At 36.4% G+C, this 26,139-nt stretch overlaps 3 protein-coding genes across 6 annotated transcripts; 2 read left to right on the forward strand and 1 right to left on the reverse strand.

The window, feature by feature from the left end:
* Nucleotides 1–373: 373 nt before the first annotated feature.
* On the forward strand, nt 374–5,329 carry LOC141672420 (serine hydroxymethyltransferase 3, chloroplastic). The gene is made up of 12 exons (XM_074479023.1): nt 374–533; nt 807–1,027; nt 2,023–2,206; nt 2,287–2,461; nt 2,548–2,665; nt 2,796–2,908; nt 3,031–3,153; nt 3,637–3,741; nt 3,879–3,965; nt 4,048–4,155; nt 4,630–4,702; nt 4,810–5,329. Exons 2-12 carry the CDS (start codon nt 811–813, stop codon nt 5,082–5,084), a joined length of 1,578 nt encoding a protein of 525 aa, XP_074335124.1. The 5' UTR covers nt 374–533; nt 807–810; the 3' UTR covers nt 5,085–5,329.
* A 718-nt stretch (nt 5,330–6,047) lies between these two features.
* Nucleotides 6,048–10,482, forward strand: LOC141672421 (ferrochelatase-2, chloroplastic-like). The gene is made up of 9 exons (XM_074479024.1): nt 6,048–6,219; nt 6,904–7,252; nt 7,344–7,487; nt 7,696–7,797; nt 8,577–8,680; nt 8,765–8,891; nt 8,997–9,149; nt 9,293–9,393; nt 9,905–10,482. The coding sequence occupies exons 1-9, from the start codon at nt 6,134–6,136 to the stop codon at nt 10,212–10,214; spliced, it is 1,476 nt and encodes a 491-aa protein (XP_074335125.1). The 5' UTR covers nt 6,048–6,133; the 3' UTR covers nt 10,215–10,482.
* Nucleotides 10,483–10,635: 153 nt separating this feature from the next.
* On the reverse strand, nt 10,636–12,586 carry LOC141672422 (uncharacterized). Of its 4 annotated transcripts, none has more exons than XM_074479027.1 (3): nt 12,471–12,586; nt 11,565–11,757; nt 10,636–11,034 (listed from the first exon to the last, which is right to left on the reverse strand). In XM_074479027.1, exons 2-3 carry the CDS (start codon nt 11,744–11,746, stop codon nt 10,836–10,838), a joined length of 381 nt encoding a protein of 126 aa, XP_074335128.1. In that variant the 5' UTR covers nt 11,747–11,757; nt 12,471–12,586; the 3' UTR covers nt 10,636–10,835. The 4 variants fall into 4 exon arrangements, with proteins under 4 accessions (XP_074335128.1, XP_074335127.1, XP_074335126.1 ...); XM_074479026.1 differs by having other exon boundaries at nt 12,451–12,577; XM_074479025.1 differs by having other exon boundaries at nt 12,445–12,576.
* Between the last annotated feature and the right edge of the window lie 13,553 nt (nt 12,587–26,139).

A 26,139-nucleotide genomic window follows, 5' to 3' on the forward strand; every position in this document is an offset into this window, starting at 1 on the left:
AAATATATATATATATATATATTTCGTTCAAATTATTACTATTATTCTACGATCTTTTCCCCTTAATATAAAATTATTAAAGACATGAGGTTTCCCCTAAATATAAAATTATTAAAGATATGGGCAATATGTTTAGATTCCGTTAAAAGATAAAAATCAGATTAACCCGTAACTTACAATTTTCCAATTTTTTCATCCACAACCAAACAGCGGATCAATAAAAAATAATCAAATATATTCCATAATTACGATTGAGCGGATTGAACATTAGCCGTTGATGAAACATTTTTCTCCTTTTTTTTAATAATATTAATTAACTCATATTTTTCCTTTTGGCCGAAAATGTACCCCCACACGCACAAATTGCAGGACCAAGCGGCGCGCAATTTAATTACCCACCTAGGGTTTCTGTTCTTTACCAAGCCCACGACAACAAAAATACACACATTTCCCTGTATCTTATTTCACATATCTCCACCATTAACAAACAAAGCTTTCTCCCTCCTTTATTTCTCATCAATTAAAACAACCAAGTATTATTCTTGAACCCCTTCTTTTTTTATCACTTTAATTTCATCTTTCACAGCTCAAAAACGTTTCTTTTTTAATTTTCATGCTAAAGTTTTAATCTTTTCAATCTTTCATAGCTCAAAAATGTTTCTTTTATTAATTTACATGCTAAAGTTTCAATCTTTTCATCTGGGTTGTGTTTAAAATGTGAAAAGGATTATTTTTTATTGTTATTGTGTTATGTTTAAGCTTAATTTTCATTCTTGTAGTTAAATTTTGAGTCTTTGTATTTACAGGAATATGCAGGGAAGTGCAGTGATGGGTTGTGTTCAGCAGCCTGTTTGGGTAAAAGGGTCATTGGCTTTTGCTCATAAAGGCTCTGGTAATGTTGTTGGATTCCCTAATCATGTTAGAGTAGGTGGTTTGAGGGGTTGCAGATGCTCGTCGCAACTCGAAGCTAGTATGGTTGCTGGGAAAGTGCCCTCTTCGGTTTCGGTTGCTCCTCCTGTGATTGGAGGTAGTTAAAGATTTTTCGGTTCTGGATATGTTGTTTTATTTGATTGTGTGAAGCTCTTGAAATGTTCTGTATGTTTTTTGTAATTGTCATTGATTGGATTTTTTTCCCGAGGCTTTGGAGTTCTTTTTTATTGTGGGAATTAAGTTAGTATAGTATTACTGTTTTACTGATAATAAAAATTGGAAGTGTTCTTTGTGTGTGTATGTTATAGTTTTAGACTTTACATGTGTATTTTAATTGTAAGGGGAGGGGGAGTGAGGATTCCAACTTGTCATGCTGTTGTGGGGGAAGGGTGATAGACGAGTTTTTTCCACTAGGCTGTCCCTGAATCCTCAGAAAGCGTGTTTTGTTTGTTTTTTAAATACGTGTGGTTAAATGGAAAATTTGGAAGAAATTAGTTGAGTTTTTAGGTAGATATTCTTGAGCATCACGGCATCACCTATTTGCATATCCAGTTGTGTTTGTTTTGACACAAAATATATCGAGATTTTGGATGATTCTGATAAGTTAATGTCTATAGTGTATTATCTTAAGGAGGTGCATGTTAGAGAATTCCAGGTGAAGTTGTGAGCTACTGACGTCAATTGAGAAGCATCTGTATTTTGATTAATTTAATAAGGTATTAGAGACCTCCTAATGAAGTAGTAAACTTTTAAGAACAAACATTTTTAAAAAATTCTTTGAGAGGAAGATCTGAAAATTCGTATTTTGCAAAGCAACAATGATAATAGCTATGTACTTTTGTAATGAAATTGAAATAATAGGTTTAAAATTATTATGAGGTTTGTTATTCGACCTCCTTTATGTAATTAAACCATAATCTTGTAACATAATTCAAGTCTTTCGGATATTCATCTGGTGTCAAATCAAACATAGTTAGGATTGAGGTATCTACTAGATGACTGAAGTTGCTCTGTGTGCTTGAGATGACAATTTCAGTTGCTTTGCTTTAAAAGAATAATTCTCAGCCATGTCATTACAAATTCCATAATTAGGCTTTCAAGACAACCCATTGGGAGAAGTTGACCCAGAAGTTCGTTCACTTATCGACAACGAAAAGCAACGGCAGTTCCGAAGCTTAGAACTTATTGCATCTGAGAACTTTACCTATCGAGCAGTTATGGAAGCGGTTGGTTCATGTCTCACAAACAAGTATTCTGAAGGGCTACCAGGAAAAAGGTCAGATATGTTCAGATTAAAAGGAGCTTCAATACTACTTATTCTCCTCTGCTGTCTTTTCAACTAGGATTACTTTTCAGGTACTATGGCGGAAACGAGTACATTGATGAATTAGAAATTCTTTGTCAACAAAGGGCTTTAGCTGCATTCCGTTTAGATGGAGAAAAGTGGGGCGTTAATGTTCAGCCGTTATCTGGTTCACCAGCAAACTTTGAAGTTTACACTGCCATCCTTAAGCCACACGATCGCCTCATGGTATCTATATATATAATTACCTGTTCAAATATTAGATTACCGTCTTGGAGAGCAGAACTCATATTATTTGCAACTCTATTAAACAGGGACTTGACTTGCCCCACGGAGGACACTTGTCCCATGGGTTCATGACTCCTAAGAGACGTGTATCAGGAACATCTGTTTATTTTGAATCCATGCCATATCGGCTCAATGAGACAACAGGTAATAGATTTTACTATGACGATCCAACAACAATAATTATTCCTTAGCGGAGCAGGTGATACGGATCCATGCCATGAATTTTATGCATAATAATGTATATTGACTGTGAGTACTGTTTAACTTCATGTAGGTCTTGTTGATTACGACATGCTTGAGAAAACTGCTAACCTCTTTCGACCGAAGCTCATTATTGCTGGTGCTAGTGCTTATCCTCGTGATTTTGACTATCCTCGTATGAGAAAGGTACAAATTTTGGCTGCCTGTTTGTAAGTATGATAAATTTTCTTCTATCTTGAATGTATATTTGGATCTTGTTGCTTTTCTTCTTTGCCTTCTAATTACTTGTTTCTCGTATGCATTGGAAGATCGCAGATGCTGTCGGTGCTTTTCTCATGATGGATATGGCTCACATTAGTGGTCTTGTTGCTGCTTCAGTGGTTGCTGATCCATTTGAGTATTGTGATATTGTGACTACGACAACCCATAAGGTATGACAAATGGTTGACAGTTATTATTGGCAATGATCTCACATGTGAATACTTGTTAGCTAAATTCTATGGTGACAATTGACTCCTTCGAGTCCACAGAGATATAACTGGATGGCCTAGTAAAACCGATGCTAAATGATTGTGTCTATGTTCTAATATTCTACCTTCTGTTGTGATAAAAAAAAACTTTCAACTTCCGTGTCCACATAATGATATATCTTGCTAGTTCTCGAATCCATGATGATATGTATGTAAAAGGTATTAAGAATGTGTATATATTTTATATTGTCATTATTCTTGATTTTGTTGTCAAAGAAAAGAGATTTTTGGAGTAGTTGCAGTTGGGATCAAACTCTCCTTCCCTTGCTCGTTTTTACATGTACCGTTAATGTTCTGCTGATTTTATTAAGTTGCCTCTTTAGTCCTGTGGTTGGATTTTCTGATTCTGTGCATGTCCTAGCTAACAAATATATTTCCTGCCAGTCTTTGAGAGGCCCTAGAGGTGGTATGATCTTCTTCAAAAAAGACCCGGTTCTGGGTATTGATTTAGAATCTGCCATCAACAATGCAGTTTTCCCAGGTTTACAGGTAGTTAAAATATGCTTTTGATTGATTGCCATGAATACAAATAACTTAAATAATATTGTCCAAATTCCTTTTCTTTTTTTTTTCATTTTTTATTGATCACTAAAGCAAAATAAACATTACTGATTATCTTTTTACAGGGTGGTCCACACAACCACACTATTGGAGGACTTGCAGTCTGCCTGAAGTATGCACAAACTCCAGAGTTCAAGGCTTACCAAAAGCAGGTATCACTTGTATATGTTGTTCATAAACAATTTTAAGGACATTTAGTAAGAACTTTAACCAACTTCACTTTCTTTGTGTTAGGTGGTTTCCAACTGTAGAAGTCTTGCTTCTAAACTGATGGGTCTAGGATACGAATTGGTTTCTGATGGGAGTGACAATCACTTGGTTCTTGTGAATCTTAAGCCATTCGTAAGTTCTACTGAAGTTTTGAGAATTTCTTGAATTTATAATAGAGAAAACCAATTTCAAATAACTTGCTCCATTCTTATAAAAAAACACAGCTGAGGAACTTATAGGCAAGGAGCTAATATATGTTAAACAGATTGATAGGTATGCAGTATAGAAATTTTGTGATCATTAAGCCCTGAAACTTATTTGGAGGATATAATTTATGAAGTTTTATGTTGCGCTCTTGCTTCTTAGTAGCAAATAAATACATTATGGTTGCATCCGACCATGTACAAACTAGAAGTATGTCGAAAGATGAAAAGTGGGTTATTTACAAAGTTGTATTTTGGCTTTTTTGTTGAAGTAGGGATGATACAGTGTGAAGTATAATAGAGAATCTACGTCGCGTGTCTAACTCTAAACTAATGTGTGACTCAGACATATAATTTGTCAATTTTTTCTTAAATTAATGAGCTAATCAGATTTTTTGCACAGAATGTCAATGGTGCTCAGGTGGAGAAAATTCTTGACATGGCATCCATCACACTCAATAAAAATTCAGTACCCGGTGAGTATCATTCTGTGTGAAGTACTTTTCCACACATTATCCCCGTTTTTACTACATTTCTGTGTTATTATTATCATTCTAACATCGTGTAAATTGTACTGTTATAGGCGATAAAAGTGCAATAGTTCCAGGTGGCATCCGCATCGGAACACCTGCGCTGACTACCAGGGGCTTCACAGAAAAAGACTTCATGTTAGTTGCAGACTTCATACACGAAGGCGTAAAAATCACCCAAGAAGCCAAAAAGTTATCTCCAAGTCCAAAACTTCAAGATTTTCTCAAGTTCATAACAGCGCCAGATTTCCCATTACTCGATCAGGTGTTGGATTTAAAAAGGAGAGTCGAAGATTTGGCAACCAAGTTTCCGTTGCCTGGTCTATAAGTAATCCCGCCATATTTTCAAGTTAGTTAGCTATTACGATGAAAAATGCTGCGCCAATTATTTACGATAAATGTTGTATGATTGTATAAATTGGCGGATTTTGGTCTGTGGACAACATGTCACTGTGTGAGAAGAAGTCGCAGGTGGTGTTGCTGAGTATTTTGATGCAATGAAGTTTCATATACAAGCTCCTTGTATTAAATTTACAGTTTTGCTTTAATAAAAAAAAAATTAGTGCAAGTTAATTTTGTGTTAGAGGAGTAGAGTACGTGGGGAAATTGATGACCCTTCATTTGTCAAACTGAAATGTGTTTTAAATAAAATGAGTCAACATTTCATTTGTCAAATGCTTGCTTGAAGAAGCAGTCGGGTAGTAGAAGATTCAAACTACGTGGACTGTTTTATGCCAAGTTGTTTGTTTAATGTGAGATTAGGTACTTAAATTGTTATAAATTTTAATCAAAATATAAAATGCCAAACAAAAGATCATATAAATTTACACCTAATATCCTGTTAAAATGTACAACAATTATTGATTTTAAAATTTCCCCCCGAAAATTCGAGAGCTAATATTGAAAAATAAATAAAAAAAGTAAAGCATATGATTAATTTTCTTTTTATCAAATATAAACATAAACTACATGTTATAAATTTTGGAAATCAGCACTATTCGGTTGAGGTACCGATTTATGATTTATTGGGCGATTTTTATAAAAATCGAATAATTTATCGAAAATCAGTCAAATTTTTTTCCGATTTTTAAATAATTTATCGGCGATTTTTTAAAAATCGAGCAATTTCTAAAACAAGTAGCACTATTTTTAAATTTTAAAAGAGAAAAAAATGACAGTCAACTAATGTACCCACTATTTTAGAATAAATCAGCGTTTTAGGGACCACTAATACCAAACACGCCCTCCTTGTTTTCCTTTCTTTCTCTTCTTATTCATTCTTCTGTAACACATTTGTCAATTAACAACCCCCCCCCCCCCCTCCTTCACTTTCCTTGTAATCTCTCTCTCTCTCTCTCTCTCTCTCTCCCTCCCGATATGGACGCAATCGCGAGCTCACAGATACTCCCTCAGCTGAAAGGCTTTGATCGATCTAACTTCTCGCTTTCTAATCGTCAATCAATGTAAGCTACACACCTTCATCTTCTTTTAATTTCATATGCATGTGTGTGTATGTCTGTGTGTGTATGTCTGTGTGTGTATATAAGTCTGTGTGTGTATGTATATATGCGTTTAGTCTCCTATATTTGATATGAGTAGGTAAAATGATCTTTAATTGAAATCATATATACGTATCTATTCTGTGATTATGATCACTTGAGCAAGAAATTAGTTTCTCGCAACAATTTAATTGTTAGAATTGGAAAAATTATAATTTAATAGCATTTTGATTAGTGTAGTAATAATGATTCTGTATTCATTTCATAGGCATGTATATCTACAATCTCATATCGTATATACGGTTATTGTTCAGTTAATTGATTTGAGTTATGGAATTAGATGTTTGTCAAAAGATTGTGATCGCTCGAGCCTGGTTTTTCTTTTTTTTTTATATTAGAATCGTCTAAGGGTTTTAAGTTTAAATTGGTAATCAGTTTGTATTTCATTTTAGTATACTACCAAGGTCTAAGTAATCATTTTGTCAGCTCATGTGTCACTTCTCGACATTGTCTAAAAAAATTATTCTGGTTTTTAAATTTAATTATAGAAGCCTTATTAAGATTGTAAGTTAGTGGATCATCGGCATGGTGTTTCTTGTATAACTTTCGTTTCAGTTACAAGCTTTAATGAGGTCTTGTGATTTATAGGTCCAGCTCTCGTTCTACACTTGTCATGAAAAGTTGTAACCAATCGAATGATGGAGAACATGCTTCTGAGGTGTCTACACGAAAAGTATCTGCTCTTTCATTTTCCAGCTCAGCTGAAAAAGGGAACAATATGCTTGGAGGATTGGAACTAAATGGTTCCATTTTGGCGGCTAAACCTTTAGTTGGAAAAGTGTTCTCCTCAGCAGGATCATGCACTTATCCAGGGAGCTCTATTGAATCTCATTCACACGCTGCGGAGGAGAAAATTGGAGTTCTGCTCTTAAATTTAGGTGGACCAGATACACTTCAGGATGTTCAGCCGTTTTTATTCAATTTGTTTGCCGATCCAGTATGTTGTGCATTCCATGCATTTTAACATACAATTATAACATCGGATTTGTTTAGTTATATTGATGATTGAATTTTGTCTTTGTTAATAGGATATCATTCGCCTTCCTAGGTTGTTTCGATTTCTCCAGCGCCCATTGGCACAACTCATTTCTGTGGTTAGGGCTCCTAAATCTCAAGAAGGGTATGCTGCCATTGGAGGTGGTTCTCCTTTGAGAAAGATAACAGATGAGCAGGTAAATATGCCAGCTAGAGGTATCTCTGGTGTGTAGTGTTTGTTGTGGTGTTCATAATCTGTATAACCACTAAACAATCAGAAGATACACAATTACATGTGAAAGGCAACCATAATGTGTTGCAAGAAAACTCAATAATTAAAATCTATGTGGTACCAGACTGTAAGCTATTGTGCCGCATGTTAACAAGCTGATCTCACTTTTCCAGGCCAATGCTCTCAAATTGGAACTACAAGCAAAGGAAGTCCCTGTAAATGTATATGTTGCTATGCGTTACTGGCATCCTTTTACCGAGGAAGCTGTTCATCAGGCATGCTTTTTAAATAATATTATATTGGCATTTCGTTTTGCGATCAACTTAATGACTATTAACATTACGCAGCGCTATTTTGAGCTTTTAGCTTCTATTGTGGTTTTTGGTTTACCTTGTTTTCTACTTCGAGCTGTCTTCATCTGTCTGCTCCACAAAATTATTGAATCTATGTCTAGCTATATTTTGTCCGCCTAATGTTTACTTGAACTAGCGAGGAGTTCATTAAGACGGTCGTCTAGGGCTAATTTGACTAAATGTATTTAAGGCTAGTCAAAACTGTGCTGAAAGTTCCAGTACAGTTCTATGTTGGATAAGTTAGACAAACTCCAGTGCTCTGTTTGGTTAGAGAGAAGGGATGGGGAAGGAATGGTATGAAAAATTGTGAACAAAAGTCAAGAAAAAAGGGAAAATGTGCGAAAGAAGAGTAAATTAAAAAGAGTGAGTGCAACTTTTCATGATGAAGTTTGTAAGAAAATAAGTAGAAAGGTGAATGGGCCTTTTTTATGAGGAGATTGTGAGCATTCTTGCTCAAATTAGCAGGTTTGAGCCCTATATTAGATTTTGTAGGAACAGAATGGAGGCATTTATATAGAGCAAGGGGCCGTGCAACATTCAGTAGTGTGACTTTAAACTTTAAAGCAAGGCGTTTTTTCTTTGTAGTGGAAGAGTTCTTTAAAAAAATTTTGGCATTAATTTCTTCCTTTGACCAAGTGATGTGATTGTCATCATATATATGCTAGTCAATAAATAATTTTGGTTTACCTTTTTGATTATAGATTAAAAGGGATGGCATATCAAAGCTTGTAGTGCTACCGCTTTATCCACAATATTCTATATCTACAACTGGATCAAGTGTTCGTGTCTTGGAACAAATGTTCAGGTATATTCAGTGTGTAACTTCCACTAGTCAGACACTTTGACTTTTTCTCACACGAATGACATCTGAACTTCAATTGTCCATCAGGGAAGATGCCACCTTGTCAAAAATGCCTGTTTCTATTATACAATCCTGGTATCAGCGAGAAGGTTATGTTAAGTCTATGGCTGACTTGATTGGGAAAGAGTTGAAAAGTTTTTCTAATCCTGAAGAGGTGGATTTCTGGTTTCCCCATATTTTTTCAAGTGCTATTTTGAAAACCTATGACTATCTATAAATTTGGTACCTTCTCTAAATATTTGGGTTCATGGTTATCAAGGTTATGATATTCTTCAGCGCACATGGTGTACCGGTAACTTATGTTGAGGATGCTGGTGATCCTTACAGAGACCAGATGGAGGAATGCATTCGTCTGATAATGCAAGAACTTAAATCAAGAGGAATCAACAATAGCCATACTCTGGCATATCAGGTTAGTTGATCCATCTATCAAGTCATAGGGTGTTTATGCACTAGTCCAACTTAGCTTTGGCCACTAGAAAATCTCCCCTCTACCCTTTTACGCACTTCAATGTTGGAATTGGAATGCTTACAATGCTTTCCTTTTATTATCAGAGCCGAGTCGGTCCTGTTCAATGGTTGAAGCCCTATACTGATGAAGTTCTTGTTGAGCTTGGTCAAAACGGCGTGAAAAGTCTCCTGGCTGTTCCAGTAAGGTAAAGGTCAAGGTTCCCTTTTGTTACTTGTGCTTGCGCTGAAGCATTAATACATAACATTATTCTATACTTTTATCCATTTGCACTTCTGATTTTGACGGGTTAAAACTCTAAATATTAATGTCAATAGCAAAGGGCTGTTTTCATGACTTGAGTAAATGTCTTATCCTTTCTTCCTTTGCTATTTCAGTTTCCCTTTTTTCGATGAAATTTAATATATTTTGTATTGAAACTAAAAAATATTACCTGCAATATGCTTAAGTAAATTCAGTCGACAGTTTGGTGTATACAAGACATTAGTCAAAAATTAGCTTACCTTCAGATAAGTGAGTATTAGCAATATAAAAAACTTGATGGGAATTAAGGTTACCATTCCCATTAATCAACAGGTTTTTAGCTGCTTTATTATTAATTAGCACCGAAAAATATGAGAAACATGTTAAGTTATTTACTGCCTACCATTGTCGTCTTTGTGACTAATTTACTAGCTTGGTTTTGTTCTTAATTTCAGCTTTGTGAGTGAGCACATAGAGACTCTTGAAGAGATTGATATGGAGTACAGGGAATTGGCCCTTGAATCTGGTATTCAAAATTGGGGTCGTGTTCCCGCTCTTGGGTGCACTTCATCCTTCATTACTGATCTGGCAGATGCAGTTATTGAAGCCTTACCTTCTGCAACAGCAATGTCGACAGCAAGTACATCTGATGATGGTGAACTTGACCCTCTAGGATATATTACTAAAATGTTTTTCGGTTCGGTTCTAGCATTCTTCTTGCTCTTATCACCCAAAATTAAATCAGCATTCAGGAATCATACATGATTCCATAGTGAAAAATCTAAAATATCTGGTATTTTTGGGAGATAAGGGCGAAAATGTGGTAGAATTGCTCCTTAGAAAAGGCTAACTAGCACAATTTCTACAGAAAAAATATATGTTTTTGTTGGGGGATTAGCTGATCTTAACAAGTGTTTCTCTTTACAGTTTAGTGTAAACGGGTGTGCTTTTTGATAGTTGCATCATGCATCATCTGTAAAGAGAAATGGGATGTTATTTTGCTAATTTGATGGTATAGATTTTTTATACCTTATTTTCATCTTCTTTTTTAGACAAATCTTGCTATAAATTCGAAACTATTTTATGCGGTTATGTAGATGTTTAGCTTACATTATGACGCCCTCCTTAAAGTAATAAGAGAATTGAAGGTAAAAGAGCAATATAAAATGTCTGACTTAACAAAATATAAAAAAATGTAAGGAAATATATTAAAAATTAGCAGATAAGTGTTTGCAAACACATTCAAACGAGAACGTTAACGAGTGCAGAAGGTGTCCTGATACTCGAAACTATTCCAAACCTGTTGAAGCTATAAGAAAATGAATATTGAGCATAAAATCTCTTATTTAGGGAAGTTGATCCCAGAAGCAGATCACCCTGCACTAGTTACACGTAGTAACCAGTGAATGTAAAGCCTCGTCCCACAACCTCTCCGACGAAAAACCATGCATAACATTCTACCACCCATCCTACCCCGAACAGAGCAGCAGTGCGATAATCCTCATTCTTGAACTGCTTCCTCATTCTCCACACTTCCTTTATCGAATCAAGTTCTTTCCAGAATGCATCATAACGACTGGGAATACTGTTTCAAGTTGTCAGATGAATTTGCATCATTCAGTAATAGGAAGAGCAGATACAGGTATGTGAGTCGAGCTATGAACTCTTATTTAAAACGAAGCATGAAATATATTGAATGTAGGCGATGTAATAGTAGATGTGGTAACAATTTCGTTGTCTAGAGAGGGAGATGATAGCTACATTATAACAAATTAGTGTCCTGCAGGCTGCAGACTAGTTACTCTGCGATTCACACCACCAGAAGGTAGTTTGCTACCCTGATATCTGAAACCATTTGCTCTCGCCTCTAAGGTATAACTGTGTAAGTTAGAATGTAGTTGATTATATATTCATCTGTTCATTTTCCTATTCTGGTCTAAGTAATGAGAAATGCTCGGATAAATTTACTGTGGAACTTAGCTTACGCTCACCCTTCCCCGGATCCTAGAGAAATACAATGACCACGTCGTATAAAGGTTCTCAACATGTCATCATCAACTAATTTCAATCATATCAACGGATTAGAGGATTAAAGATCGGTACTGAGAACAAAACCTGGCAAGACGAGTGTAAAAGAGTTGCTTGGCCAGAAGCTGGCATGACTCGATGGTAGGAGGATCCTTGATGTAGCGCTTGTTCTTCTCCATTAGCTGCTTGTAATAGGAAGGTCCATTCTTGGCTACGTACTTGGATGCCTGAGCAGCGGTTGATTGCAGCTGACTCAGCTTTGATGCCATACTTTCACAACCTGCAAATGATGAAGAACAAGGCTTTACTGAAGTTGTACCATTTCTTCACCTCTTCTCTATTTTTACTTTCATTAGTTGCCCTAATCATACAATTGAATGAAGAGTACTGCTAGATGCCATGTGACTATACCAAATCCTCATGTTTAATTTTAAATTAATTGTCATGATTCGGTGTCAGAGCGGAAATATAGTACACAGGGACGGATCCAAATTATCTTATATTTTCAAAATTTCACATTAAAATTTATGTGAATTTGGACTGTTAACAAAAATCGGGTATCAACCCAGTCCCCCCGCTTAACCGCGAGATCAATATTCGGCAAATGATTAACAATATTTCACGTCACATTTATCTTAAAATCGCAAATAACGAGAGATTTGGAATAATGAACAAGCATTTTATAAGAAAAAATGATCCCGCTAATTGTTAGCAATCAAAACAACGATCATATACTTTAAAACACCAAACATGCCATCCGATTACCCCCAATGCCGATGAATCGGAGGAACAAAAACCGATCAATATAAACAAGTGAAGTGACGCATGAAATGTCAGTCTCACTGGATACCAAAATATATTCTTTTACAACGATATACGATACACAATAAAAATTTAAATCAAATGCGAATTTGTAAGCTATGGAAAACAGTAGAATCCCACACATAAATCAACAAACAAAACAAACCTTTACCAAGAGAAAACGCAGCTGACCTATAAAACTGAGAAACGCGCATGCGTATGTAAAAGTATAAAAAAAGGTGTGCTTTTACAAATTTTCAGATTAGCAGATTTCGTTATTCCCGAAAGAGAAGGGTTTCTAGTTTGATTAATGCCTACATTTGCTGCATATTGTTACATTTCGTTTAAAGTGGCATCCCGCAGCCAATACACGTGTTATTCATGTGTTATACAAAAGAAATTATTTTACTTTTTTTTTTAATCGGAGCTGCTACGTGGCTCTGACTCGGGCCATAAATTCTTCCGGTTATCCCATTTTTAACGAATTAAGTCAACCCTTACGGGCAGAAATTATTTTAATTTTGTATACAGTTGACATAAAAGAATTGATGGCCCCTTTGTATACAGACGACACGTTTGGTTTCTGTAAATTTAAGTTGCTCCAATTGATCCATTTTGAAAACTAATTTGAAACTTAAACAAATGATAAATGTTAGGATCAAGTAGGGATGTACGGATAGCTCAACCGCATTAAACCGTTCAACCGCTCACAGCTGAATCGCATTTTACGGAAAATCGTGAAACGTGAGTTGGTTGTAAATTTAAATTTTAATAATCATTTGTCCGCGGTTTGGATGCGGTTTTGAACTTTTAAAAATCATAAAATCGCAACCGCAACCGCAAACATCTACATATATTTATAATAAATATATTTTAAAAATATACTTGATATCATATTTTAGGGTTTTATCTAATTATTCGGTTAACAGTTATACGTAATATCATATTTTTAACAATATCTCAATTCAGTTGCTGATTTCAAATAGTACAAGGGGTTGAGCAAATTATTAATTACTGTGCCTGGTGTTAATTGTATTCAATAGAAAATGTTGCGGTTTAATCTTGGATGTGGCAATAAGTATGAGTTTTTGGCCTGAAGATATTAAGAATTAAGGAGAAATGTGGTTTTTACGGCATAGGTAAGTCCCGTGTGAAAAAAACCATGGGTCAAGGTATTGTCCTGCTTACTTTTATGTTCTTTTATATATCATTGTATATTATTTTATACCTAAAACACGCATATCTGTGCATACACTAATAAACATGATAAGGTTTAACAACCTCGGTCAATGCAGATATGATTTGGAAAATGATCCTCTTGATAATCTGCAACAACCCATTCTCTTTAGTCACATCTAAGCTTTATCTAATTATGTATTACTTATCTTAAAGCATGTAGGTTTTAGGTTGTGATCTAAAGGAATTAGTAGAGTACTATCAAGTTTAAATGATTTCATGGTTATATGTTCAAATTTGTGAGATTTTAGTCCTGATATTGCTTTGCATGCACTAGATAATGACTTGCCTTGCTATATTAAAGTATGATAGGTTGTTAAATGAGCATAATTCGTGGGTATCATGACTTGGTTTGAGGTTAAACATTTGAATATATGCATGTTAAGTTCGAAAATGAAGCTAATTGTCATGCATGCATAGTTGTATTTATATATTATTGGTTATTATGATTTTTAAAGTATGGAATGATCTCTTCAGTAGATAATAGGTTGAATACGAGGGAGAGTGATTTAGTTTTATTGATCCTTTTGGTGAAGTGTTTAGAGTCAAATGAGAGTAAGGAAGGAATGGTAGTTTAGCTTGAGTGTTGAGTTGAAGTTTTGGTCAAAAGATTGGAGTGTTTGAGTGAGCATTTGTGAGGCCCTAGGAGGCCCAAGCTCCAGAATGTTGAGGCATAGTATAGGCTTGAGTTCAGTAGCCTTAATTTGAGGAAACGCTTTGGTTTTGATGGGTGCATTGGTGTAAAACCGAGAGTAACCCAAAATAGAGACAGTTTTGGAGTTAGTGTGTTTAGGGTCCAATTTAAGATTGGTTTTGGGTAAGTAACCTCGAGCCTTGATAGGTAAAGATGTAATGGAGTCTAGGAAAGCTTAGTAATCCATTAGAACCAACCTTAGAGCAAGATTAAGGGGTTTTAAGTTGGGTAAAACAGGGCAGTTTGCAAAGTTGCAATCTGCAGAATTGTGTCAACTTCATAGGAAGTCTCGGAACTGTTGTTGGTCTTACCACTTCAGCCGAAGTCTGGAAATCTTTATCTAATACTTATTCACAGGATTCTGAGGCTCGTGAGTTTGAATTACTTCTCAAACTTCAACAAAAGAAAAAGGAGTCTACTTCACTTGATGAGCACATTCGAGATTTCAAATTAACTTGTGATCTCCTTAATGTTATTGGAAAACCCGTGCCTGATCGAAAAAAGGCATTTTAGCTTTTAAGCGGTCTTGGCCCATAGTATTAATCTTTTTCTACAGCTATGCTTAAGCCTCATGTTCCGACGTATAATGATTTAATTCCCCTATTGCATAGTCATGAACTAATATGTGCATCTTCTTTGTCTGAGCATCCAAATCCTACTCTTGCATTTGTCGGTGATCGTTCCACTTCACACAGTCACTTTAAGCGTGGTTCTGGTTCATCATTCAATTCACGAGGTCGAGGTTTTACTCCTGCTAGTTCACAGCCCCCAATAATATGAATCGCTTTAATGCTTGCACCTCCCTTCTGAACTCTTAGGCTACTGTCCAATGTAAGATTTACAAGAAGAGGGGTCACGAAGCTCTTAAATGTTGGCATCAGTTTGATAATAGCTATCAGGATTCTCATGTGCCTGAAGAATTAGCCGCACTTCACATTACTCCACCTGATGATGGAATCTGGCATCCTGATTCTGCAGCAACAACACATATTACTGACAATCCAGGTACTTTGTCTAATCTAAGGAATTATAATGGCTATGATTCTGTTATGGTTGGTAATGGTGAAAAATTAGCCATCACACATATTGGCCGGGCAAATATTTTTCCTAGGCATTCACAATTATCTCTGCATGATGTGCTTGTTGTTCCTGATATAAAGAAAAACCTATTTTCTATTCCTCAACTCACCAAGGATTATCCTTGTTGTGTTATATTTGATGATCATGGTTTTTTTATTAAGGACCTAAAGACGAATCAGGTTCTGGCATCGGGGAGTAAGAAGGATGGACTATATGCCCTATACAAAGTTCATGCTAAAGCATTCTATTCAAACTGATTTCGTGTGGTAGATGCAAATACTTGGCATGGACGACTAGGACATCCTCAAACTAGAATTTTAAATTATTTGCAGCAGAAGAAATTTATTTCAGTCAGTAAAAAGACTGATAGTCTATGTAAAAGTTGTGCTTTAAGTAAAAGCTTTAAGCTTCCTTTCTTTCTTTCTAGTAACCGAGCAAATGCGCCGCTTGTAAAGATCCACTGTGATCTCTGGGGACCAGATCCCATTTTATCTAATCAAGGTTTTTGTTATTATGTAATTTTTGTTAATGTTTTTTCTCGTTTTTCATGAATTTATCCTCTCAAGCACAAGTCAGATTTTTACCGGATATTTTTGAATTTTCAAGCTATGGTTGAGAAATAATTTCAGAAAAGATCTAAATTTTTCATTCAGATCAAGGTGGTGAATTTTTTAGGTAGGAATTCATCAATCACCTTATGGAGAAAGGCATTATTCATCAGTTATCATGTCAGGTACACCAGAACAGAATAGCATAGCCGAACGCAAACATCGGTATGTGGTTGAACTCAGTTTTGCGATGATGTTGCATGCTTCAGTGCCTAAAAAATATTGGGTTGAATCTTTCTTCACTTTGATATATCTTACCAATTGTCTTCCTTCACCTTCTCTGAATATGCAAACACCTTACTATTTGTTTTACAAGAAGCAACCTACGTATGATTTTTTACGCACTTTTCGCTGCTGGTGCTATCCTTATCTTCGATTTTATATGAACGATAAGCTTGAACCTCATTCGCTTCCTTGTATCTTTATGGGTTACGGTTGTGACGCCCTTAATCTCGGGGTTAGGAAATGAGGACTCACACACCTTTAATCTAATAATTAAATAAGCATAAACCCCGATTAACTACTAACAGGATCAACAGGATAAAGTATGAGACAAGATTACAACTACCAATCATAAGATATAACTTACAACCCCAAAATATTATTAAATAAACAATATTGATTCCGTCTGGGAACCGACAGATAACCCATTGTATCTTTAAACATTTCCTTCTAGGCGCGTGCTCACTCAAAAATACCACTACCTGCTCTGGCAACCGGAAACCCTCAACACGGTAGGGACCACCAGGTACGCTCTTACGAGCAGTGCGCCTAAGCCTGGCCATCTTCTTGCTTAACTGCCATGGTTAGATTAAAACAAAACATATGAGTATAAAACTCAGCAAGTAACTATAAAGCAGTTCTACGATATCAAATCACAATATACTTTACCAAACTCAGGGCATTCTACTTTATTAGTTCTAGGTGGCAGATTACCAGCTTTTGGGTTAAGGAAAAGTTTTGAAGGATAATGTGGGGCTTTCAAGAAACAAGGCTCAATGCAGGACGAAAGCCGACAATCATCACAAATCATTAAAGGATCAAAATAGATCTTTCAAGAAGGAGGAAAGCAACAGTATTTCATTATATGGAATCAATCATATGATCAACAGATTTAAAAATCAGGGTTCTCGAGCTTTAAGCTTCACAATCAACATAATCAACTCTTTTCAAAACAATATAAACCATTTTCATTTTCAAGAATCAATTTACTGAACAGAAAGTTTCAGTTCTCTTTTAAATAATCATTTAGAACCCTTGATTGGATCACTTTATCTTTCCGTTTTATTATAATACGGGTGATCAGCCCGTACCGACCTCCATCCGGTCTTTAAGGTACTAATCGGCATAATTTCAGCCTTAAGTTGGACTAGCCCCGCTAGCCTCTTACCATGACTGGACTAGTCCCACCAGCCTCTTACATCCCAATCCAATCCATCAGGAATTCGTTTGGAAAATCTTGAGTTGGAAAAACAAATAGGTTTTCAAAAATCCATTTTATCATTACCAAGAATATGAAATCATTCAGACTCTTTCGAGTCGAAACTCATTCTTAAGTCAGATTTTAAGAAAAACAAGTTCAGGGAGTGATTCAAGGATAAACAAGGAACAATTCTTAAGGATTCTGAATCAAGGATAACAAGGCATTTAAGTTAAAAGGATCAACATCTGTCTAGGGATCAATAGGGTGATCAGGAAATAAAGTATCATTAAACAGGGTTTACAAGGATAATTATAGGGTTCAGTACGATTCATGGCTTAATAAATAACTTGAACAGAAAGGACAGATTATCAAAGGTTGAATCAATAAGCTTATCAATAACAGTTTATCAAGATCAAAGGCAAGGTATCTCAAATCAATATCAGGGTTTCACAAGATAAACAGTTCAATACTCTACATGGTATGAACAACATTCTCTTTATAATCATTTACACAAGTAATCAGAGTTACTTGCCTGAATTTGCTTTCCTGAAGGTTAAACTACTGCCACCTAGTATATCCTTTCATTTCCTAGCCTGAATGCCCTCACGCTCCGAATCTACAATAAAACCAAAACCTTAATCAGTTTCTCAACTCTCGTTCCCAGAAAGATCACTCAATACGATAACTCGATTATATCCCTGACTCGGGTATACAAATATAGCTTATACACATAAGCACATAGCACATTCTTTACTGATAGCCTTATATCACTTTGCATATACTCGCTAATCCTTGACTATTTTCCCAGATCAAATATTTATAACTTGTACAAACACACAATGACTTGCACGACTGTTACTTATAGCTTTTAACCTTAATTAACTCAATTCCCTTTTCTTTTATCCATAATTCGAACCAAAAACATAATCCAACAAGCAAAATTCAAAGATTTTCACACATAAACGCTCAATCATTCTATCATCTACCAAAAATCAGAGTTTTGACTTTGAATTTCTTTGGCCTATTCGGCCTTAACCACAAACATAATCAAACCAAAACATGCATTAACAATTCCTCTTTTAAGTCAACATGCAATCTTATTACTTTCTAGTTAAACCTTAATTATACCAAAATCAAGTCACAAAAATCAATTTCTTCTTTTTATTAACACAAGGTCGAACCATAACCTTCACCATGCATTCCCAAATTTCGCATCTAAACAAATGTACAAGTCCAATTATCATAGAATCTTAGTTAGCATACTTAATTCACAAAAGAACTTAGCCCTTTTTGATACATGCAAACATTAAGAAATTTTATCACCCAATCTTTACTAATTTCCAAGAATGAACATTAACAAGTCATGATCATTAATATAAATCATTTTTGATCTTTTAAAACCAAGATCACATTCGGGTTTTTCAAAAAAAAACAACATATGTAAATGATCTACTTAATCCTTAATTCACAAATCAACCCATAATCATATATCAAATCTACAACTCATTAATTTTAGCAAAAAAATCAACTTGGTTTTCTAAAAATGGCAAGGGCCATTCGGCCTTCCTCAAGAAAACACACATGCAAACTCAACTTCTAAACTTTTGCATCTTTAATCCTACTAATCTCTTAACATCAAACTAAATTATCATTAAAACCAACAAACATCAATTTATCAACTTATAATCCACAAAATCATTCGGCCTTTTTATCAAAATACCACATGCAAACACAAACATTTGATTTAAAGATTCTAGAGCTCAGTTTTTAACATCGCTCACCACCAGTTCACCGGAGTTCATCACCGGTGGCAGTGGCATCTCGGTGGTGCCCCCATTCGGGGGTTTCCAACCATCAACCACCCATTTTCACAAGTAATTTACACATGCAAACACATATCCTCATTCAAAACACAAACCCTTTTGCTTTCATGAAAACCGAACTCAAAAACCACCAAACCCAACTTTGATTTTTCTCAAGAACTTGAAAATAGCTACATGCATGAATGAATACAAGTAGATATCTCTATTTCTCATACAATCAATGTTCTATACCCGAAAATGAATGAAGAACAAGTGAGAGAGGGTGAAGAGAGAGAGTGTACCGAGAGAGAAAAAATCCGAGAGAGAGAGAGAGGAAGAAACGAGAGAAAAGAGAGAAAGAAGGGAGGGCTAGGGACAAAAAAAAAGAAAGAAGAAGGAGGTGGGGTGGTTTTATATTACCAAGGGAGGGTAATAGAGTAATTAGGTTATTCTATGTTTTGATTCTCTTTTTATTCTTAAAAGAAAATAGAGTTGATCTGCAAATACTCCTCTCGGAAAGATAAATTTGTTTTGAATAAAAATCTTTAACACGTAGATCTCGAAATTAGCTTTCCAACCATTACTCATAATAGATTTTCGAGCAAACGGTTGATTTTATATGATTTTTACAAGTTTGTGCTAGTAATAACACTTTTCCATATAAAAATCAATTTAAAGTGCAACGATCACCAAATAAATCCGTCCATCATTTTTAGAAAGTCTACATGATTATTACGAAGATAACAAAATAATTCTCATGTTTTTATCTTACTCAGATAATTTTATAAAATGCGCGAAGGTTACTCAGGTCTGATCACAGAATTTATTCTTCTTTAATCTTTATCCTTTTCTACGCGTACCGGGTCACGTTCAGCCTGACGGCCCGACGCTCAGCCTTTCGATTATGCTTCTCATTATCATTACCAATCGACACGTCACTTAGGACGAAATACTTTATTTAAACACTCATTTCATTCAATCACACATAATTCACATTTTATATTCTTTAACTCCTTATTAGGACGGGTTCCGTTCTACCTGACGGCCCGACGACACAGCTTAACTCCTAAGCTGACTCTTTAAATTGGAACATTTTTATTTACGCTCCTATATTCTAATATACAGAAAAGACAATTAATCAGCACTTAGTTACATAATTATAATCACATCACATAAAGCATACTTTATTGACTTAATTACGTCGCAAAATTCTCAGTCGTCACAATCTACCCACCTTAAAAGGATTCTGTCCCCAGAATCTAATCTAAGCAAATAGATGGGGATACTTCTCTTTTATTTCTCTTTCTAACTCCCAAGTCGATTCTTCGACTAATGGATTTCTCCATAACACTCTAACTAGAGGTACAACTTTATTTCTAAGCGTTCTCTCTTTTCGGTCCAAAATTCGAACTGGCTGTTCCATATAAGACAAATCCGGTTGGATTTCCACTGGTTCCAACTCGATCACATGGCTCGCATCAGCATTATACTTCTTCAGAAGAGATACATGAAATACATTGTGCAGATGTTGTATTTGCGGAGGTAGCGCCAATTCATATGCCACTTTTCCAACTCGTCGCAATACTTCAAATGGTCCAATATACCTAGGACTCAACTTCCCTTTCTTTCCGAATCGGGTTAAACATTTCCAAGGAGATATCTTTAATAAGACTTTGTCTCCAGTTTCGAATTGCACATCTTTTCGTTCTTAATTTGCGTACTTTGCTTGTCGATCTTGAGCTGCAATTAACCTCTTTCGAATCATTTCTACCTTTTCCTTTGTTTGTTGAACTAGCTCTGGGCCAATTAATTTGCGCTCACCAACTTCGTCCCAATATGAAGGGGACCTACATTTTATTCCATACAACGCTTCATAAGGCGGCATGCCAATACTCGCGTGATAACTGTTGTTGTAGGAAAACTCAATTAAGGGCAAATGATCGTCCCAATTTCCTTTGAAATCTATTGCACAGGTTCGCAACATATCTTCAATTGTTTGAATTGTCCTTTCACTTTGTCCGTCTGTCTGCTGATGATATGCCGTACTCATTTTCAACTTAGTTCCCAAATGATCATGGAATTGTCGCCAAAATCTCGAGTTAAACTTTGGATCTCTATCAGACACGATAGATACAGGATCTCCATGACGCATCACGATCTCATGTAAATACAATTTGACCAACTTTTCCAATGAAAACCTTTCATTTATCAGCAAGAAATGTGCTGACTTGGTCAACCGATCGATTACCACCCAAATCGCATCATGATTTGACTTGGTTTTAGGTAATCCTATCACGAAATCCATCGTTATATGCTCCCATTTCCACTCGGGTATATCTAGTGGCTGAAGCAATCCGTTCGACCTTTGATGTTCCGCTTTGACTCTTTGGCACGTATAACATTTACTTATCCATTCCGTAATTTCCTTTTTCATGTCTGGCCACCAATAACTTTCTTTTAAATCCTGGTACATCTTCGTACTTCCAGGGTGAATTGAAAATCTCGAGTTATGCGCTTCTTGCAAAATCTCGTGCTTTAGTTCCATGATATTAGGTATCCAAATACGTGAGTTAACACGGTATATTCCTTTTCCATCCTTTTGAGCTTTAATTTCTTCTCCCGTCAACTTATCCCTTTCGTGATTCATCACTTGCTCTTGACAGCATCGAATCTTTTCCAAAATTTCAGGTTGAAATGACATTGCATATATAGCTTCACCTCCAAATTCTGGAGTCTGCACCTCTATTTCCATCTTTTCAAAATCCTTGATTAATTCTTCCGATAACGTTAACCTATTCAACCTTTCCTTGCGACTTAAAGCATCTGCTACCACATTTGCCTTTCCAGGATGATAGTTTATCGCACAATCATAATCATTGATCAATTCCAACCACCTTCTTTGTCGCATATTCAATTCTTTCTGAGTAAGGATATACTTTAAACTCTTATGATCCGTATAAATCTCGCACTTTTCCCCGTACAAATAATGCCTCCAAATCTTAAGGGCAAACACAATTGCTGCCAATTCCAAATCGTGCGTTGGATACTTTTGCTCGTGCGGCTTGAGTTGCCTTGACGCATATTCTATTACCTTCCTGTGTTGCATTAACACACATCCAAGTCCTTTATATGAAGCATCACTGAATATCACAAATTCCCCTTTTTCATCTGGTAATACCAACACTGGGGCGGTTACCAGCCTCTTCTTTAACTCTTGAAAACTATCCTCGCACTTTTCTGTCCAAACCAACTTCTCGTTCTTTCTCGTCAACTTTGTCAACGGAACGACAATCTTATAGAAATCTTGCACAAATCTCCTGTTATATCCGGCTAATCCTAGAAAACTTTTGACTTCCGTAGGAGTCTTAGGTCTTTCCCAATTTATTACAGCTTCTATCTTGGCTGGGTCCACTTTGATTCCTTCTTTATTAACTACATGACCAAGAAATTGCACTTCATTTAGCCAAAATTCGCACTTTGAAAACTTAGCATACAGCTTCTCTTTTCTCAGAATTTCCAAGGAAATCCTCAAATGCTCCTTATGATCTTCTTCCATCTCGGAGTAAATCAGTATATTGTCGATAAACACAATAACGAACTTATCCAAATATTGCTTGAAGACTTGGTTCATAAGATCCATAAATGCGGCTAGCGCATTCGTCAAGCCAAATGCCATTACCAAAAACTCATAGTGTCCATATCTCGTTCGGAACGTTGTCTTGGGTATATCTTCCGCTTTAATCTTTAACTCATAATACCCAGATCTTAAATCAATCTTGGAGAAACACGAAGCTCTTTTTAACTGGTCAAACAAGTCATCGATCCGCGGTAGAGGGTACTTATTCTTGATTGTCAATTTATTCAGTTCGCGATAATCAATGCACAACCTCATACTTCCATCCTTTTTCTTTACATATAATACCGTTGCGCCCCACGGGGATACACTCGGTCGGATCACTCCTTTGTCCAACAATTCTTGTAACTGAGCTGCCAATTCCTTCATCTCGACTGGCGCCATGCGATAGGGAGCTTTTGATACTGGTTCCATTCCAGGAGCCAAATCAATCGTAAACTCGATCTCTCTGTCTGGAGGTAGTCCAGGTAATTCATCAGGAAACACATCCGGAAAATCTCTTACTACCGGAATATCCTCGATCTTCACAGATTCTTTCTCCACATCCACGACATGGCCATATAGACTTCGCATCCTTGACGTATTAATCTTCTCGCCTCAATAGCCGTTAGGAATTTCTTCTCTTGCCTCTTTCCTTTAAATATCACCTCTTCACCATCCTTGGTTCTTAATTTCACCTTCTTACTTCTACATTCTATTTGCACTTCATGGTTTGACAACCAATCCATTCCTAGTATGACCTCAAATTCTCCTAACTTAAAGGGAATTAAGTCAGCAGAAAAGTGTCGACCTTCTATAGTCACATCACAATCGGGATAAATCTTGCTAGCAATAACTTTCTCTTGATTTGCTACCTCTATAATCAAATTAGGTTCTAGAGGGTACGCAACACAATTTAACTTATCAAGAATACTTTCAGAGATAAAAGATCTAGTCGCTCCAGAATCCATCAAAACTTTTACTTCTACTGAGTTTATAACAAGCATACCTGCTACCACGTCCACATCTTGCACCGCATCTTTCATCGATATGTTAAAGGTTCTAGCTCTGGGTTGAGCTGATGGTGCTGGGAGAGACGGCGGTCCAACAATCCTAAGAACATTAGCCTTCTGAACAGGCTCCTTGCAATTCCTGGCCATATGGCCCACTTTACCACACTTGAAACAAGCCAAATCAGGCTTCTTCGCTCCACTCGAGCATTCTGAAGAGTAATGCCCCTTTTGGTTGCACTTGAAACATATTACATCCAACTTATTACACCTTCTCGGGTGTCTCTTTCTACAATTCCTGCATTCTTGAATTTGGGGTCTGCTATCCTTCCCCGGTTGTCCTATTTTCTGGAAACGGTTCTTTTGAGCTCCGTTACCGGGTTTAAACTTCTGGAACTTTTGATTCTGACCTCCACCATTCTTTCCAAACATTCCTCTAAACTTTGAGCTTCCTTGCTCTTGCTCAGAGCTTTCAAATTTCCTTTTTCTTCCTTCATTTTCTCTTCTTGCAGCTTCTCGCTCACCTTCCACTATCATTGCTTTTTGAACCAAAGCAGCATAATTTTTTATCTCCAACATTGCTATTTGACTCCTAATCCATGGCTTGAGTCCTTGTTGGAACCTCTTAGCCTTCTTCGCTTCCGTATTCACGTACTCAGGTACGAATCTAGACAATTCCAAAAACTTCACTTCATATTCCGCTACTGACATATCCTCCTGTCTAAGGTCCGGAAATTTCATTTCCAACTGATCTTGCATATAGCTTGGCAAATACTTCTCCAGAAACATCTCAGTGAACTTCTCCCATGTTAAGTCTTTGCCTTCCAACAACGCCTTTGAAGACTCCCGCCAGAAACTTGCTTCATCTTTCAGGTAATAACTTGTATACTGAGCTTTCTTGTTGTCCTTAACTTCTGCTAACTCAAAAGCTTTTTTCATTTCTCTTAACCACGACTGCGCTTTAATCGGGTCTGGCAAACCTAAGAATTTTGGGGGATGAACATATTGAAAGTGCTTAAAGTTTCCAACTTTAGGGGCCACAGGTTGTTGCAAGAGCTGAGCAAGTCTGCTCATCATGGTGGTTTCTGGGTTTACTTCTGGGTCTTGGGTGGGAATTTTTTCTTCTTGGTGATCTGGTGAGTTGGCCATTTCTTACAAACCTGATTGAGCAATTATTTAGCAATATGATGGCATGGCATATATATAACAACAGATCCTATAAAATCTCTTTTGTGGGTTTTAAGTTTTACCCAATTTGCACATGCAATTCTATTATTACATAATTCTCATATCACTGTTGTTTTATCATGGCATAAGGTAGGGTTTTATGATCTTTAAACATGGTTATACGAAAACATGGTTGTATAGAAACATGATATTGAGAACAATTTATGAGATATTTAAGGTGCACAATGGAAAACAAGACAATGGATTTATTTAAACAAGGGTACATACAGATAAGTCTGGCTATCACAGGTTCTGAAATAAGGTACAATAATATAGCAGGGTTAAACAGAGGAGAAACTGGAAAATATCCCCCTATCTACCCCTAACTTCCAGCTACTACTACTACAACATAATTCTGAAATACAAAAAGATAAATGAAAAGGGATCCCGGCATCTGACCAAGTATCCCAAAGCCTACCGGCGCTGAAAAACAACAATCTACGGGCTCAACCAACAGTCCCATCTAATCATCTAAAATCTCTCTCAACACAACCAACATCCAGCGAATGATCTTATGCAGCCTCCGGGCCTCAGCATCAGCATCACTAGTGGATGGTCCCTCATCCAATCTCCTCCTGGCAACCTGCTCCACCAACTGAATCATAGCTCTCCACTCCTCCATCACTACTGAAGTCCTCTGCCTAGAATCTCGAATCAACCTATCCACCAAAGCTCCCAACTCAGGAATGCGGGAGTACACAAAGTCTCGATCCTGGGTTAACTTGCCACCAACACTAACAGGTACAGTCTTAAGCATTTCAAACTCTGGCTTAGGGGCAGGGGTCTCTGAATCTGGCCTCAAGGGTGAAATCTGCATAGGGATCTCACTACTCTCAGAAGAGTCCTCCTCTGGGTCTGAACTAACATACACAGGCTCCTCTGGAGAGGGTGGGGTCCACTGGGGTACCAGTCAAACTAATCTCTGAGTCTGAGTCACTACCACTACTAGGATCTTGAGAGTAAACACAAAACAGCAACCAAGAAACAATGTTAGGGTTAAATAAAGCTTCCAGCTAACCCACACCCTAACTCTAGTTTCCACTCTAACTGATATACACTTTTTCTTAGACTATACCTAATAGTCTAACTCAACTCTATATGAGTCGAACTCTCTCGCGATATAGATTTATACCCAAAATACCCTTTTTTATATTCCTAACTTGTCTCA

Source organism: Apium graveolens, chromosome 7 (assembly GCF_009905375.1).
Source record: "Apium graveolens cultivar Ventura chromosome 7, ASM990537v1, whole genome shotgun sequence".
In the NCBI taxonomy this organism is placed as follows: Eukaryota; Viridiplantae; Streptophyta; class Magnoliopsida; order Apiales; family Apiaceae; genus Apium; species Apium graveolens.